The sequence below is a fragment of the Asparagus officinalis genome, chromosome 4 (assembly GCF_001876935.1).
Source record: "Asparagus officinalis chromosome 4, Aspof.V1, whole genome shotgun sequence".
Classification (NCBI taxonomy): Eukaryota; Viridiplantae; Streptophyta; class Magnoliopsida; order Asparagales; family Asparagaceae; genus Asparagus; species Asparagus officinalis.
In genome coordinates this window covers 41,904,318-41,922,974 of record NC_033797.1, presented here as the reverse complement: position 1 = coordinate 41,922,974, position 18,657 = coordinate 41,904,318, and the positions used below count along the sequence as shown (strand labels likewise).

Sequence of the window (18,657 nt, the reverse complement as noted above, 5' to 3'; positions counted from 1 at the left end):
CTATTAGAGAAATAATATTTTTCAATCTTGTAAATAGCTATCTTTAATCACGTTAACAAGTAAACAACACCCAAGGGTAATGCACATACTGGATTCACTTAGTTCTTCAAGGCTGTGACATATTATGTACCTGTTTATCTCCACAAAAATTCTGTGGAAGCTTGAGAAACTACCCGAACATCTATAACTTGCAGTTTTCTTGAAACGGATGAGCATTCCTCTGTTTAAATAGAGTGAAATTGTAGGAAATTCATCTCTGCATTTTCCAATAAATACTATAAATTTTTAAACAGCCATTTCAGAGTTCTGAATAAAGAAGAAAGTACATTATTTCTAAATACAGCCTGTACTCATTTGCTCGTTTGTTTTTTCCAAGAGTATTCATCTCCTCTCAATGGCTTCGGAAAAAAAGCCTAACTGATGAAGATTAGTTTCTCTGAAAGGACATGGCCAGTTACCTCACGAACAAATGGAAAAAAAAGCCTAACTGATGAAGATTAGTTTCTCTGAAAGGACATGGCCAGTTACCTCACGAACAAATGGAACTTTGCTTTTTTTAAGGTCAAAGAATTTTCTCTGAAAGGACATGGCCAGTTACCTCACGAACAAATGGAACTTTGCTTTTTTTAAGGTCAAAGAATGGGTTCGGATGACCCTTGTTGGGACTAAAGTATGATTTCTGGAAACCCAAACAGGTCCTTAAAGATGAATCAGTTCCCTAAAATGAAACTATCATCTCACAGGAACTTTGGTTCCATGAGCTTCAAATTAGAAGGAAAAAAAAATTCTACAAAAACAAAGACTTAATCCCAAAATTTTGGGACCGTACATGTGAACTTTACTTCCATTAATTCCTTCTCAGTTAACCTTGTTCCATGTTCTTTTATGCTCATCTCAAATTCTTATTTCTCCATTAAGGCATTAACTATGATCCTGTGCCTCCATTTCCACCTGCTAAAACAATTTATGTAAGTTCTTCCTTGTTTATTATTAATAAAAATTAATATTTAACTATTACAAATATATGTACCTTGTCAACGTTAGTATAATTTTATACATCCATCTTAGTTCACTTTTCCAACGCTAATTTCTTGAATGATCTTCTTAATTGTCCAATATGATCCATAACGTGTATTGACCATATAGTCATCCAATTGAAATTTTTATGCAACGGTATGTTCTTTTCATAGTCACATAAAACTCCAAAAGCATTTCTCCACCTCCATTTTAATCCTCTTCCTTTGATTCCGTGAATCACACTTCCTCTGCCTCATTTACTTGACAAAAAGTTGATTCCAAATAACAAAAGTGGTCCCTACAAGCCATTTCTTAACTATCAGTCTATAATATATTCTCATTCCTCTTCCAACAAGTTTGCTGAGGTAACTCTCAATATGTTACCCTTGGAGTCCAAAGTTTCTATGCCCTTTCCACTCTATAAACTATAAGCTGATATTATCATCATCAGCTAAACTGGATTAATTTTCTTGTACTAATGAAAGAATTAGATGAATTCTTTCTTTATTAATAATAAATTATAGAATCACAATCTCAACAATTCAAAATGGCCCTCGTAGAAATGTTGATGTCTCAGGATATATGTGGAAGTAAGTTTCACACTTCCTTTATCCAAACAATTAAAATCATTAACATATGAATACCAGAAAAAATATTTGACGATCAGTTGAATGGAATTTGAATAAATAGTTAGACGAATAATTACCAAACTATTCCATAGTTATTCAATCAATTTCCATCCCTAATTTGCGACAACCTAAATCTAAGACATAAGAAAATGATACAATAAGCACCAACCATAGGATTTACCCTTTCAATTAAACTCTTGAAATTTGCAGGTAATACAGAATTTCCCGAACTATACATACAAAATAAAATAATTAGTTTCCATCCATTATCATTAAAAAAGATTAATAATAAATAACTAGTAAAAAGTAGTGATGAAGCTCTTGTGGAATGATAAAACAACTTTCTTTTCGCATGTAACCGAGCTTGTGCAACATATTAGATGAATAACATGGTCAACTCGAATAGATTTTTTTTGCAGGTACTATTATACGATGAAAGAACTCGAGCAAGCGCATAGCTGAGGGTATTTATTTAATATATAGATTAGTCTATAGATTCTGACTTCAGTACAAAATTCAAAATAAAGATATGGTTCTCGGAACCATACAACTTCAACAACATGGCATTTGTTTTGGTTTTTATCTGATAGCCTGTCTTTATAGTTGCCAAACTGTGTCCAAGTGTCAACCTGAAACAGGCACTCACAGTCTCAAAACTGTATGATCCCATGTAGGCAAAATCATCAGGCCATTCTTCGTACACAATGCTAACATCAATAATGCTCCATCCAATTCAGCTTCATCTTTTTTTCTGAATACCTATGTTGAGTTCCAGAAGCTCAGTCAAGTAATATTCAATTTATGAAGATCTGATGTTTAAGAATCCTGACAGCCAGGTAGAAAAGTCATTCTATACCCAACCTAAGACATTACATCCAATATCAAATATCATGCACCAATTTCTTATGATTGAAAAAGATATATTCTTTACATGTGCAACCTTAATACTTCACACATTAAGACAGCTTTCTATAAGAGTCTTAAATTCCACATTCTTCATCTTTCATAAGAATCTCTAGGAGTCCAGTATCCTCCCACCTCCATACAAATGTATCCAAAATTGATTATATGCCAGAATGACTATTAATCTAATATTATAAATTCATAATTCTGGTATAAACTATTAATCTGCTATCCTTTATAAATGTTGTGGTCTAAGTTACCCTAACAGCTCATCTGGGCTCCCGCAACCGTGTCGCAGATTTATCACATCCGTGTATCCTGACTCGACACTCCTTGGAGACTCCTTTATATACGCATTAATAACATCAACTGTTATCAATGTAAAAATAACCAATTTCTGTTTCCCATGCAAGAATGACAAGGAGACACCACATATTCGCCCTTGTAGCTTCCAGTTGAAGTTGCCTATGATTTGAAAAAAAAACTTGGGAGTGCTTGAATAGTAAGAGGCAATTCAAAGATTCATTTTACCTAGGTGTGATATAAAAGCATAAAATGTATACAAAGAGACAGTAGATTTAAAAAAAAAATACTATAAAAATAAAAAAACATGATATATGAATCCTTGCTCAAGTTAATCAAGCAGAGAAAAAATATCCAGCAGCGTGTCAAAAGAATCATACCAAAGCATCTATAAACATAATCAGGAAAGATTGAACTTTAGATAATCTATACATGTATATTATTACAATACATATAAAAAGAGTCAAGGTGTAATATAACCCAGAAATCCTGCGTATGCATCACAGTTCATGATAAAAACAACATTATAAAGAGCACATGATTACGTCAAGACCTATCAAACATACATTCTTCAATTTATCTGAACTCGGGATATAAATTCTAAGATGGGTAATAGTACTTACCATTGACTGAGCTAAGATGAACTAAGTTTTCTCCTTGGATGGTTTGACAACCCAGATGACCCTTCAAAAAACTCCAGAAGTTGGGCCTCCAAATCCTCTGGCGTATACTTAATGTACTTTGCTGCATGCCGGGAAGTCTCCAACTGACCACCAAACCTCCCCAGAAAAGATCGATATGCTGGGATAATCCTCTCTGCTGTAGATACCTGCAGCTCTTCACGGAGTTGAGGATCTGGAACCTTCCAAGTAGTTTGCGTCCTATATATCTCTTCAAATGCCAAATTAAAACTCTTGAAACGCTCCTTTAGAGCCACTTTTGAAACACTACTGGCACTCCCACTCCCACCCAATCCATCATCCTTCAGAAAAGATAACGCTTTCGTCCAAGATGCTCTGATATAACTATTATGGTACTGGCGAATTTGCCCACGACGCCTCCGAACCCAATCTTCTCCTAAGATTTTCCCAAGATCAGAATCCTTTACTTTCTGGACTATATAAAGTCGATTATTCATTAAAAATATGAACTGCAAAGCTGCGTCCTCATAAAACTTGGACTTCTCCTCGAGATTAGACTCCAGATATGAAATCAACAAGCGCAACCAGTGTCCTAATCGGGTCTTGCTCTCGTCACAAGAACCAACATCCTCACTCTCAAATCCACTATCATCAAGAAGAGATTCAAGCAAGTTACTATAATCCACCAACAACTTCACATAATTCATCACATACCGAACCAAAGGGTGGATCTCCCCACCCTGCATTGTCTTTTTCGAAGTCTCCTTCTGAACTGCATTTGTAAATTCTGCTAACGTTCCTCTCACAGCATCACCCAACCACTCCAATATCCGCTCAGTCTCCTTGATAATATAAGCACCCAAGTCACCGGCAAACAATTCATCCAAACTGGGTTTTACTTCCGATAGAGCTTCATACATGTCAAGAATCCGAAACAACTTCTCTGACGACCGCCTTTGGATTGCAACAGCATCTCCAAAATTCAACAGTTGCATGATGCAGCCCTTGGTACTCTCAACAAAACACTCTTCTTTAAGCTCATCAGATTCAGAAAAGATCTCATCACAGAGACGGCGCTCACCCGACAACAAGACCCTCACCACTACTTTCACAGCCTGTATCCACTTTCTCATCTTATCATCAAGAGTCTTCCACTCAATTCTCTGCACTTCATCAATACTCATTCTATCAACACCAAGAACAGAGAGACACTCATCCAAGATCTCTCTTCTCACACTGCTATACACCTGAGAAAGCTCTTTACTGTAATCGGACCGGATCATTCGATCCGCAATATCTTTCAAATCCGCAACCGCCTCAGGACGGATGAGGTCAACTTCAGAGAGTGAACCAAACCGCTCAGATCTCTCGCTTTCTTGCCTCCGATGATGATGATGACTGGAGCTATCTACGGACGACTCAGCCTCATTCGAGATGTCGAATTCTTCGTCCAAGTGTTCATTTTCACCTGCATCAGACGCGAAAGAGAGGGAAAGGCGACGGATCGAGCTGTGCAAGCCCGCGGCGTCGAGGGGGACGGTGTTCCGAATCATGATGTGGCGGAACTCCTCCTCGAGCCTCGACATCGAGATCTGGATCAAGATCTCAGCTTTTTCGCGTAGATCTTCATAGAAATCGAATTCATCCTTGCTAGCGACGGAGATGAGATCGTCGACCGTAAAGAGAAAATCTGCGATCTCATCCGGCGAGGATTCAAACAGTAGGGTTTCGAACTGCAAAGAGTCCCAGCGAGAAATTACCTTGTCAGCCTCATCAAGCCTGGCCTCGATCCTGAGACGAGCCTCGTCGGCCTCGACGTCCTCAGCTCCGCCTTCTTCTTCGTCCCCCTCGTGATCGGCGATCCCTGCCGTCGGGAGGCGTCGGGCGGAGGGTAAGGCGAATACGGTTGATGGAGGAGAAGCGGTTGTCGAAGGTCGAGAAGAATGCGGAGCATGTCCTCGCGCGCGGTCTTATCGTTGCGCTTCGGAGGCTCTTTACGATCTGCCTGAAGCGGTGGCGATGACCTTGTCCTGGCCGTCGATTGGAGGAGCCGAGGACGAGATCGGGGGATCCTGGCCGTCGATTCTGGCCGCGGCCGCCATGGGTGGTGCTAGGGTTTAGGGAGTTCTAGGGTTAGGGTTAGGGTTTGGAGGTGAGGGCGAAGAATTCGAAGGATGAGATCATGAGGATGATGATGACGATGTGTGTTTTTGGCCGGCCGAGCGAGCGAACGAGTGACGTGCTCACTTTTTTCTTCTCTCTTTGCACCACTCAATTTTTCTGCTCAGTCTTCAGGAGTTTTTTCATGTAAGCCTCCTGAAAATTATCTTATTGCTGAAACTACTTATTTTAAGGGGGCTAAATTTCAGAAAACGCCCTTAAAAGGTGAAGCATAATCATCCAAATTTAAAGGGCTTTGATCAAACTTAGCCTAGAGAATTCACCCACTCGACGTCATTTATCAGAAAACTGTTTGCAGTACATATGACAAATTATGTTTTTTTCGAATTAGCAAGATATTTATAAAGTCATTAATCTTAGAGATGAAGAGTGAGCTCAGACAAGCTCTTTAATGTTTTTTCTCGTATTAGATTTATATTCTATTATTCTTTAAATTAGATCCATGGATCATCATGTTTTTCAATCTTCAAATTCTTCAATTTGTTACACATTGCATCACCAATTTCGTCCAGGCCTACTGTTGTCTGGTTGAATCTAAATCATTACTGATAAGTACGTACCTTAATACTACTTTTTATGAGGAGGTGCGTACTGTACTAACTCCTAAGCCCTCATTCTTTTTCCCTCTTGTACTCATACTCTCTTCACAATATCTGGTTTTTCTCCTCTTTTTCCTTAACTCAATTGCTGCTTGATTTGATAAGAGTAACCAGAAAAAGTTGGCTTGAAGGAGAGAGAGAAAGAAATAGATTATGCGATAAACCATCTTATACTATAATCAAGAGTAATATGATAATTTATTAGTAGTTGTTCAGATATGACCAAATCATAGCAATACAATTTGCACTCATCACTTGGGGGTGTAATTAAGAAGAAAATTAAAGGATTTGAGGGTGTAAATGATAAATACAAAGCTTCGAGAGACCGATTCATAAGTATGAGAAAATGTAGGGGTTAATGTGATAAACGTAGGCGCAAGACCGAACTTCCATGAAGTAACACAGGAGCATTATTTCCCCCCTTTAGACCGAATGTTTGAATAAAAGGTAGAGGTGTAAATGAATAGTTAATATAATACAAAGACTGTTCTTATTTGTTGACTGGCGATTGATGTTCAGGGTTCTTGATTATGACGGTGAGATTCCCCAGATTAACGCTGACAATGTAGCATTTGGAGCGCTATTGAGTATTTGATAAACAAGTCTCTATTAGGATTTGACCTGTCCCGGATTAGCACTACTTTAATTTTGGGCTGTAAAAGATTCGAAAACATGTAACATTTTGTGCCTGCCTTTGTATGTACATGCACACGATGAGTGTTTGACACGATATAAAAAAGACTTCGTGGTTGAATATGTTAAAAAATTATATATATATTATATATAATATATATATATATATATATATATATATATATATAATATATATATATTATATATATATGAGAGAGAGAAGAGAGAGAGAGAGAGAAATATGGAGAAACTTGTGTATCAAGTTTCTCTCTCTCTCTCTCTCTCTCTATATATATATATATATATATATATATAGAGAGAACTTGTGTCAACTTAAGTGGAAAGTGAATAGTGTGTCCATCAAAACTTCATATCCACTCATTTAACATATAAAAAGTCATTTCATATCATGCAAGGATCCCTAGGAAACATCCAAGGGTTAAAAAGTTGGTGAGATGTCCACTTAAGTGGACACAAGTTTTGCGCTATATATATATTTATTATATTATATATATATATATATATAGAGAGAGAGAGAGAGAGAGAGAGAGAGAGAGAGAAACTTGGTATATATATATATATTCCAAATGTGAGGACATTTCCATTATTTTGTTTCTAGGTAAGGTATTTTCTTAGTTTTTCTAAGTATGAGGGCATTTTAATTACTTTAAAATTGTGGCTCACACAACCCAAAGAGGAGCTTCTCTTAATATATAGTATAGAGGATGAATTTTCAAAACCAACCTATTTTCATATTTAATCCCAAAAAATACATGTTTTGAACTTATTTTCAAAAAAACCGACCTGGTTTCAGCCCTGGCACTGAAACCAGGTCGGTTTTTGAATTTTTTTTTTCCAAAACTTCACGGGAGTTTAACTCCCGTGAAGTTTCGGAAATCTGCTAAACTTCAAGGGAGTTCAACTCCCGTGAAGTTTCATAGTTAAAAAAAAATTTGAACTATGAAACTTCACGGGAGTTGAACTCCCGTGAAGTTTAGCAGCTTTACTAAACTTCACAGGAGTTCAACTCCCTTGAAGTTTCGGAAGCTTTTTAATAAAAACCGACCTGGTTTCAGCGCCAAGGCTGAAACCAGATCTGTTTTTGCAAATAAGTTCAAAACAGGTCGTTTTTGGGGATTAAATGTTAAAATAAGGTGGTTTTGAAAATTTGTCCATAGTATAGATGGAGTCCATGCAACATATGCACGTCACAAAATGTAGAGTAGCGTCACAATAAAATTATCAAGGAAGTAGATAAGTTTGTTAGTTTTGTTTCGAAAATTTCAAGTGTGAGGTCATTTCTATTGACTATTCCAAGTGTCGAGGCATTTCCATAGTTATCTTCAAGGGAGAGAGCTTTCTGCAGTTTTTTCAAGTGTGAGGTAATTTTTAAAATTTTATAAATAAAGCTTACGCAAAGCAAAAAAAAAAAGATTTATTTTAAATATTAGTATAGATTAAAAAGGAGGATTTATTTTAGAGGTTCTCCCTTAAAACAACCTTATATTTAGGGTCATTTTATGCAAAACACAACCACCGACACCATTTTTCTCCTAAAATTTCTCTAAAATCCCAACAATGCCCTCACCTATTTTCACGTGTGATGCATGTGATCCCCTCTTAACCAGACCTCTAACCACATCAATGTCTAAAAGCTGAGGGATTGTTGAAATTTCATGAAAATTTTTAGGAGGAAAGCGTGATCAGGTGGTTGATTGAAACTAAAACTAACTCTAGATCATACAGATATAAATTGGAAATATAAGGGATTTTGCATGTCTCTAAGTACAAGGTGGTTTCTAGGGAAAAATAAAACTTTATTTTAAATTATAGTATAGATAAAATCATATAGATGTACATGTATTCTGTCAAAGAAGCTTTGCAAACTGATGGAGGAGATAAAAATCCTGTTAAAGATACCCATATTTGAATACAAAGGTGCCCATGTTTTTTCCCTGGAAAAATATTATGAGGTAGAAAGAAAAAGGTAAATGTACAGTAACCAAGTATCTAGTAATCCCTGAATTTGGAGATGCATGATTCTTAACTTACACAGAAGAAAATCATTCAGTTTCTGATTACTGAATACAGCTATTTAATGTAGCTCAGTTTGTCAAGAAAGGGTTCTTCCCTTTCTCATTTTTCTTTTTGTCAAGAAGGGTTGTGGAATTGGGGATGGGTGAGGAAAGGAAGAAGACATCAAGTTCAACGTGTCTACCAATTACTGAAATTTACTAGATTCTGGACTCATATAATTTGGTCAAAGCTTTTGTACGCTTTCATGGAAACTGAGATGAAGTCAAAATCTAAAAAAACAATGAAAATGCACCAAAACGTTCATGAGGTTGATGACGATCAATACACGGAAGTAAACATGAAAAGGACATAAAAGATGTGCAGGGATGCAACCCAATTTTCCCTTGATTCAGAATAAGTTGGCTTCTTCAAAATTTGCGTAAATTTACCGTTACACGTGCTTTGAGTTTGTCCTGCTACGCTTTGAGATTACGCCATGTGCTAACTTTTCGAAGTGGTTATCTCTTTCTCCATAATCTTCTACACCCTGAAACTTTCGTTAAAACAGGTAAAATAATAATAAGAATGCTGCAAATGTATTTGAAAATACACATAAGCCTCTGAGAAGAATGCCCTCTAATGAAACAAATCTATAGAAGATGACTGAACATATCAACCTAGGAAACTAAGAGAGAGAGAGAGAGAGAGAGAGAGAGAGAGAGAGAGAGAGAGAGAGAGGCTCTCAGGCATTTCTTAGTTCACAGTATAGGGTTCTCGAAGTAGGCAGCTCCCATAATGTAAAAAAGCATAGGTGTAATACTAATAACAACTTTTGTTGTGAAAATATTTGAATGACTAAAAGGGCATTATAAGCTGGCAACGCATGCTTTCTTACCTATTTACCATTTTTATGGAAGTAGGAAATTTTGATTGCCATCTTTCCACAGCATTCTATAACAAGATTAGTAAGTACTAAACGAGAAAAATAAACCACATGCCACTACTACAGAAAATGTATATCAAACAACCGAATCCAAAATGCTTCACAATTTAAAACAGTAGATGCAGTATCACTATATATGTTCTGAAGTTCATTTCGATTATAGATGAGAATTTAACAGCACATTCATTACAATAGAAGACGGCAGCAGATGTTATTTGATAACCAATCATACCTTTTTTTTGAAGTCAAAATATATTGCAGTTTAACTTCCACAGACTTCCTGTGTTTGTCCTTGTCCTTGTCCATTTGAGGTGTTGTCCTGAAGAGGCATTTGAAGCAATAACCCACTGACAAGTTAAGCATTTACCTATAAGTAATGATACTTTAATTTTACTTACGACATTTGACATCTGATCCCTAATGAAGTACATTGACTGTAGCATAGTCTCCAAAGTATCATTTGCTAATTGAAATGTGACCTCTGTGTCTTCAGACAAAGACGGAGTATCACTTTGAAGCTGCAATATCCAGACAAGACATTTACATTTGTTCCAAATTATAATTGCATCATCAGTCAAATGTAAAATAAAGCTAAACCCTTATGATATATCTTTGAATACAATATGGGATTTGGCAGACCAGCGAGAGTCGTCTCATATCAAACGAAGAAATTCCAAAGTCTGTATATTTCAGCTATTTGACTCTAGGAGCAAAGCAATAGAGACTACATTTCACAGATGTTTAAACAATGAGCTTGTCATCAATTTTCATAGGGATTTTCACTGAGGTTTAAACAATGAGCTGGTCATCAATTTTCATAGGGATTGAGCTAGGAAAGCAAGAAATGACCCAACAAAACAGAATGCAACTCATGAAACCTTTTATCTCCATTTCATCATATAATTATTTTGTTTCAGTTACAACATTAATTTTGGGGCAGAATAAAGTCATGCATGACGTCCATGATAAGTACGAGGAAGGGAGAATAAATATACAGAAAGGTGGACATAAAAAATATGCCAGGTCTGATGAGGTCATAATCACATCTCAAAACTGATCGAAATCTTGTTTTATGTTTACTGTTTTCCACATGCGACTTCATATTCTTCGAGCTAAAAGTTCTATAAACATCAGAGAGGAGCAAACAACAATGTACAACTTTGAAATAAGGGCATTTCAGTAACTACATGCTTACAGTTACAGTCATGTAAGTTAAGACTGGCACAAAGTAAGCCTTCAGCTTGTGTTGGATAACAGACTCACAGTAGACATAGACGCTAACTTGCTTTGTCTTTACCAGATACTCACTGATACTTTAGCTTCGATACAATGATAGTTTCTTTGAAAAAAGGTTATTTGCATATATGCCCCTTAAAATCATGGGGCAAAAATACCCTCCAAATCTCACTATTTGCAAAACTACCCCTCAAATCATCAATTTTGGAAAAAAATTAACTTCAAAGCAATTAATAATCAACTTTGATATAATTTGTAATCGCAGCGTGAAAGTTATCAACAAGATAGTCAAATTTTTAGCATCAAGTTGATGATTTGTTGATTTTAGGGGCATTTTTTCATAAAGTTAATGATTTGAGGGGTAGTTTTACAAATACTAAGATTTGGGGAGGTATTTTTGCAAATATCCATGATTTAAGTGGTATATATGCAAATAACCCAAAAAAATAATGCAAGTATTCCCTTACTTTTGAAAGTGAGGTTTAGTACTCTAAGACCACCCAAAAGGTGGAGTTAGCTTAAATATTGATGTAAAACAAACTCCTATTCAACTTCATCCAAAAAATTGAAACATCAAGCACAGGAAAAAAAGGTGAATAGGGTATTTAGGTGTAAAGGAGGAAGCTTACACCTCGTTTGGAGCGAGAGAATCGAGTCAAATGAGAATGACATAAAATAACAAATGGATCGGAAGTAGTATAGGAATAGAATGCTCATGCTCATTCTCACGCTCATCGTTGCACAATTCCCCAGACCCCCCTCGAACCGTCATACAGTTCCTGCGAACCAATTCCCTCCGATACACGAACTTGTTTCCCAAAATTAGCATATCACTTAAAAGTATGCTAGACGCAAAGTATCTTTAAGTGCACGTGCACAAGACAAAATGCAATGTGTGTAATTAAGTGAAGGCAGACAATAGTGTATGAGCCGATGACTTTACTGCAACTAAACACGTATGTTAATTAAATGTAAAACAAAACCTTGATCCTAAAATGAGCTTTGTGAAAACAAAACAAAACAAAGAAACAAACTCCATCAAAAAGAAGTATCTAAGTAATTTGTATGAAAAGAAATATTAAAATTCATAATTAGCTTTCTAGTTTTCTACTATATACTTTAGAAAACTTTAAGCGTCCCTTGAAAAAATTTACAATGTACCTCTAACCAAACTTGCATACTGAAACAAGCTATCCACTAACGAATCCAAATTTTCTAAGTGGCAAATTGTGTACCAGAGTTCGTATCGTGACCCACTACATACCGTGTAGTATGTAACTATGCTCATGCTTAGGTGCTATTAGAGAATGAAATGAGAATAATAATTTTTTATTTATTTTTAGTATGAGTAATTAACAAACATTTAAAGCATATTTAAAATTTTATTTTAATTACTGATTCTCACTTAAGTGAGAATGATCATTCCCTATCATCTCATTTGGATTGCTCATTCCCACATAAATTGGGAATGAGAAGTGGGAATAAATATTCTACCTTTTGAAAAGGTGTTGTGTTTGGTAGGCATGAATGAGAGATGGGAATGAACATTCCATTCCATCTATTCATGCTTACTAAACGAGGCGTTAAGGTATTATCTGCAATTCAGCCAATGACCAGTATTTCTTTTTAGGAAAAATGGATATTTTTCTCCTGGAGCCCATTTGGTTCACTCTGAAAGCTTGGAGACCACCGGCATGTTAGAATTGGGGGTGGAAACCTACCTCCGCCGGCGACGAGGAGCTCCGATGAGCTCAGAAATGACGCAGGCAAAACCCCAGTCGAAGTCGCGACCCTCGGACGAACGCGACCCTCGGAGAACGCGACCCTCGCGTTGAGCGCCCCGACCATCGCGTCCAGGGGTCCGACCATCGCGTCCAGAAGCTCGATGACCACGTCATTGGCGACGCTCGCGTCCGTTCGAGCGCTGGCGACAGGCTGTCGCCAGCCCACCAAATCCAGGCTATAAAACCCCCTTTGGCCCTAGGGTTTCAGTGCTCCTTCTCTCCCCCCCTTCTCCGATTTCTCTGGCGGCGAAGCCCCAAAACGCAGTCGCGTTTCCAATTAAATCACAGCAGTGATTTCATTCATCTCCAGCTCTCAAATTGTTTTGAGGAGAGATTAAGAAGTGGATTAAAGAAGAGAGAGAAATAGAGAATTAAAGAAGGGTTTTATAAGTGGGTTGTTTAATTATTCTCAAGTGAGATTTAAAAGGGGTTTATTCCCTTTAATTATTAACACTGTAGCAACAGTGTTCATTTGAGAAATCTCAGTTTAGGGATTTGCTCTTGATTTGTAATTTCTTGTTTGATTAATAAGAAATTATCTGTGTGGCTCCCGAGGACGTAGGCAGTTGCCGAACCTCGTTAAAACTTGGTGTACTGTTCTCTATCTACGTTTCCGTTGCATTAGGGATTTCAGCGTTAAATTCCCAACAACTGGTATCAGAGCGTGAAACGATCTAGAACAAGTCAGATTCAAGTGGGAGCCATGGCCACAGATGAGGCAAAAATGAGACTTGAGAAATTTGATGGAACAGATTTCGGATTCTGGAAAATGCAGATAGAGGATTATCTGTATCAAAAAAATCTGTATCAACCACTATCGGGGAAGAAGCCAGATTCCATGAAGGCAGATGAGTGGAACCTTCTAGATAGACAAGCCCTCGGAGTTATCAGATTGACGTTGACTCGCAATGTTGCGTTCAACATAGCGAAGGAGAAGACCACGGCAGGTCTTATGGCAGCACTCTCAAAAATGTATGAGAAGCCATCAGCCGCGAACAAAGTTCATTTGATGCGGTGGTTATTCAATCTGAAAATGGCGGAAGGCGCGTCAGTAGCACAACACCTCAATGAACTTAATACGGTTACAACCCAATTGAGTTCAGTTGAGATTGAGTTTGATGAAGAAGTTCGGGCGTTGATATTGTTGTCTTCCCTACCAGAGAGTTGGAACGCTACAGTCACAGCTGTGAGTAGCTCGTCGGGAAAGAAAAAGTTGAAGTTCGGCGACGTTCGTGATTTGGTTCTCAGTGAGGAGATCCGACGGCGAGAGACTGGTGAAGCTACAACCTCTTCAGTATTGCATACAGAGTCAAGAGGTAGAAATTCAACCAGAGGAAACGGACGAGGAAAATCAAACTTCAGAGGTAGATCAAAGGACAGGAGGTCCAAATCAAGGAATCCAAGCAACAGCTCGAAGGCTATCGAGTGTTGGAATTGTGGAAAGACCGGGCATTACAAGAATCAGTGCAAGAGTGCACAGAAGGAGAAGGAGGCGAAGGCAGAGGTGAATGTCACCTCCACTTCAGGAGGAGACGACGCATTGATATGCTCTTTGGAGAGCAAGGAGGAATCTTGGGTGTTAGATTCAGGAGCGTCGTTCCACGCTACTTCTCAGAAAGAATTCTTCGAGAAGTATACCCCCGGAAAACTTGGATACGTATATCTTGGTGATGATCAACCGTGTGCTATAGTGGGCAAAGGCGTGGTGAAAATTAAGTTGAACGGGTCAGTATGGGAGCTGAAGGATGTCAGGCATATTCCCGACCTGAGAAAGAATTTAATATCCGTAGGCCAGTTGGCTGGCGAAGGATACACCACAACCTTCCATGGAGATGATTGGAAGATCTCAAAGGGCGCAATGACGATTGCCCGAGGCAAGAAGACTGGTACCCTGTATATGACAGCAGGTGCACGTTGTTTGATCTCAGTTGCAGCAGGCAATGAGACTTCAAAGCTGTGGCACCAGAGACTCGGTCATATGAGTGAAAAGGGGATGAAAATCATGCACACAAAGGGAAAACTCCCAGGACTGCAGTCAGTGGAGATGGATATGTGTGAAGAATGTATACTTGGAAAGCAGAAGAGAGTCAGCTTTCAGACAAGTGGCAGAACCCCCAGGAAGCAGAAGCTAGAGCTCGTTCACTCAGATGTGTGGGGACCAACAACCACCGCGTCCATTGGTGGAAAACACTACTTCGTGACTTTTATCGATGATCACTCTCGGAAAGTGTGGGTCTACTTTCTGAAGCATAAGTCAGAAGTATTTGAGGCTTTCAGGAGATGGAAAGCTATGGTCGAAAATGAGACTGGTCTGAGAATAAAGAAGCTCAGGACCGACAATGGCGGTGAGTATGAAGACACCGGATTCAAGAAGTTCTGCTATGAGCACGGGATCAGAATGGAGAGAACCGTGCCAGGCACGCCTCAGCAAAATGGTGTAGCTGAGCGAATGAACCGAACGTTGACGGAGAGAGCCAGAAGCATTCAGGTACAGTCAGGCCTACCGAAACAGTTCTGGGCAGAAGCAGTCAACACAGCAGCTTACTTGATCAACCGAGGTCCATCGGTTCCATTGGAGCACAGAATACCAGAGGAGGTATGGTGCGGAAAGGAGGTAAAACTCTCACATCTAAAAGTTTTCGGTTGTGTAGCTTACGTGCATATTAGTGATCAAGGCAGGAATAAGCTTGATCCCAAGTCAAAGAAATGCACTTTCATCGGCTATGGTGAAGATGAGTTCGGCTACCGCATTTGGGACAACGAAAATAAGAAGGTGATCCGGAGCAGAGATGTGATATTCAACGAGAAGGTGATGTACAAGGACATGCACAAGACTGATAACTCAGAGAGCGAGTCAATATTTGTAGATGCAGATGATGTCCCGAGTAACCTCTCGGAAGAACCCAATGCAGAGGGTCCTCAGCAAGAAGAGACTGTTGGACAAGATGGTGCGCAGGAGCCCGACGCACCAGCTCCGATATTAAGAAGATCTTCTCGTCCTCCTGTACCCAACAGGAGATACATGAACTATCTGTTGTTGACAGATGGTGGGGAGCCTGAAAGCTTTGATGAAGCTTGTCAGTGTGGAGATGCGAGCAAGTGGGAGCTTGCAATGAAAGATGAGATGAAGTCTCTCATATCAAACCAGACGTGGGAACTAGCTGAGTTGCCCACGGGTAAGAAGGCACTCCACAACAAATGGGTGTACCGGGTGAAAGAGGAGCAGGATGGTTCCAGAAGATATAAAGCCCGACTGGTTGTCAAAGGTTTCCAGCAGAAGGAAGGAATTGACTACACCGATATTTTCGCTCCCGTGGTGAAGCTAAATACTATCAGGACCGTGATGAGTATTGTAGCAATTGAAGATCTTCATCTCGAGCAGTTAGACGTGAAGACGGCGTTTCTTCACGGAGATCTAGAAGAGGAGATATACATGCACCAGCCAGAAGGTTTCTCAGAAGAAAAGAAGAAGAACCTGGTGTGCAGACTCAAGAAGAGCTTGTATGGCCTGAAACAAGCCCCAAGACAGTGGTACAAGAAGTTTGACGGTTTTATGCACAAGGAAGGTTTCCAGAAGTGCAACGCCGACCACTGTTGCTACTTCAAAAGATATCAGTCCAGCTATATCATCCTACTGCTGTATGTTGATGATATGTTGGTTGCAGGAGCAGATATGGAGGATATCAAGAGTTTGAAGCAGCAGCTGTCAAAGGAGTTTGACATGAAGGACTTGGGTCCAGCGAAGAAGATCCTTGGAATGCAAATCACGAGAGATAAGAAGAGAGGTCTCTTGCAGTTATCTCAGACGGAGTACATCAACCGTGTTTTGCAGAGATTCAACATGGGCGATGCCAAGCCTGTGAGCACACCCTTGGCTAGCCATTTTCGTCTGTCGAAGGATCAGTCTCCTCAGTCAGAAGAAGAGAAAGAGAGTATGGCTAAGGTTCCTTACGCCTCGGCTATCGGAAGTTTGATGTACGCAATGGTCTGTACGCGACCAGATATTGGCCATGCAGTGGGAGTGGTCAGCCGGTTTATGTCGAATCCAGGAAAAGCTCATTGGGAAGCGGTCAAGTGGATTCTGAGATATCTACGAGGCACCACACAGAAGTGTTTGCACTTTGGTAAGGGAGAGGTAGAAGTGCAAGGGTACGTAGATGCAGACTTCGGCGGCGAAGTTGATCACCGAAGAAGCACCACCGGCTATGTATTCACCGTTGGAACTACAGCTGTTAGTTGGATGTCACAGGTACAGAAGATTGTTACCCTATCCACTACAGAAGCTGAGTATGTTGCAGTGACTGAAGCCAGTAAAGAGATGATATGGCTTCAGGGTTTGTTGACAGAGCTGGGATTCAAACAGGAGAAGAATGTTTTGCACAGTGATAGTCAGAGTGCGATACACTTGGCGAAGAATTCAGCATTTCATTCCAGACGAAGCATATTGCGCTTCGGTACCACTTCATCAGATCCCTGTTGGAAGATGACGTGTTGAAACTGGAAAAGATTCCAGGAAGTAAGAATCCAGCAGACATGTTAACAAAGACGGTGACAGTTCAGAAACTGGAGTTGTGCGCAACTTCAGTTGGCCTTCATGCATAGATGATGAGGGCGGAGCCTCACAGAAGAGGAGCTTGATGAGATAGCCTGTTGACGTCGGTTTGGTCTCCAAGTGGGAGATTGTTAGAATTGGGGGTGGAAACAAACCTCCGACGGCGGAGGAGCTCCGACGAGCTCCCATTGGCGACACTCGCGTCCGTTCGAGCGCTGGCGACAGGCTGTCGCCAGCCCACCAAATCCAGGCTATAAAACCCCCTTTGGCCCTAGGGTTTCAGTGCTCCTTCTCTCCCCCCTTGTCCGATTTCTCTGGCGGCGAAGCCCCAAAACGCAGTCGCGTTTCCAATTAAATCACAGCAGTGATTTCATTCATCTCCAGCTCTCAAATTGTTTTGAGGAGAGATTAAGAAGTGGATTAAAGAAGAGAGAGAAATAGAGAATTAAAGAAGGGTTTTATAAGTGGGTTGTTTAATTATTCTCAAGTGAGATTTGAAAGGGGTTTATTCCCTTTAATTATTAACACTGTAGCAACAGTGTTCATTTGAGAAATCTCAGTTTAGGGATTTGCTCTTGATTTGTAATTTCTTGTTTGATTAATAAGAAATTATCTGTGTGGCTCCCGAGGACGTAGGCAGTTGCCGAACCTCGTTAAAACTTGGTGTACTGTTCTCTATCTACGTTTCCGTTGCATTAGGGATTTCAGCGTTAAATTCCCAACACGGCAAACCCTCTGACACACCCATCCAAGATATGGATTTCCCAAAAATGTTTCCTAAAACTCTGTTTGTTTGAGTTAAAATTCTAGTAAGTAGATTTCCTAAAATGTAAGAAAACATCAACATTTCCAAGAACTCCAATTCCGAGCTTTTTTCTCAGAATTGCTTGGAAACCTAACATTTGGGGCAATAAAAAAATGGGACGAGTGGTTAACAGTGCAAACTTTTTGACGAAATCACATAAAAGCCTTTCTAATAAACTCTCGGCATTGTATGGAAATGCATTTCTAGACAAGAAAGGGACATCCTCTAATTTTCGGAAAACAACCAAACAGGCCCTGAATCTCTTGTAGATAAGACTACTCGGAGCTTGTCCACATGACTCTTCACCATAAGACCTTTTAGCAACCCAAAAGTTGCAATGATTGAATTGGTTTGCGTTGGTATAAGAAATGGTTTTTTTTTGGTGGTGGTGGGGGGGGGGGGGGGGGGGAGGGGG

At 39.4% G+C, this 18,657-nt stretch overlaps 2 protein-coding genes across 3 annotated transcripts in view; both read right to left on the bottom strand.

The window, feature by feature from the left end:
- LOC109837289 (exocyst complex component EXO70B1) overlaps positions 1 to 5,800 on the bottom strand; it is a 7,528-nt gene extending 1,728 nt beyond the window's left edge. The window contains 4 exon segments of the mRNA XM_020405469.1: positions 3,476 to 5,343; positions 5,346 to 5,477; positions 5,480 to 5,500; positions 5,503 to 5,800. Of these exon segments, the coding sequence (XP_020261058.1) occupies positions 3,487 to 5,343; positions 5,346 to 5,477; positions 5,480 to 5,500; positions 5,503 to 5,595 (2,103 nt within the window). The 5' untranslated portion in view covers positions 5,596 to 5,800 and the 3' untranslated portion in view covers positions 3,476 to 3,486.
- LOC109837288 (COMM domain-containing protein 9-like) overlaps positions 9,120 to 18,657 on the bottom strand; it is a 14,681-nt gene continuing 5,143 nt past the window's right edge. The window contains exons 4-6 of one of the 2 annotated variants that reach the window (XM_020405468.1): positions 10,264 to 10,383; positions 10,098 to 10,184; positions 9,120 to 9,475 (exon numbers count right to left, since the gene is read on the bottom strand). In XM_020405468.1, the coding sequence (XP_020261057.1) occupies positions 10,128 to 10,184; positions 10,264 to 10,383 (177 nt within the window). In that variant the 3' untranslated portion in view covers positions 9,120 to 9,475; positions 10,098 to 10,127. The remainder of the gene's footprint in view (positions 9,476 to 10,097; positions 10,185 to 10,263; positions 10,384 to 18,657) is intronic. The other variant, XM_020405467.1, reaches the window with a different exon arrangement.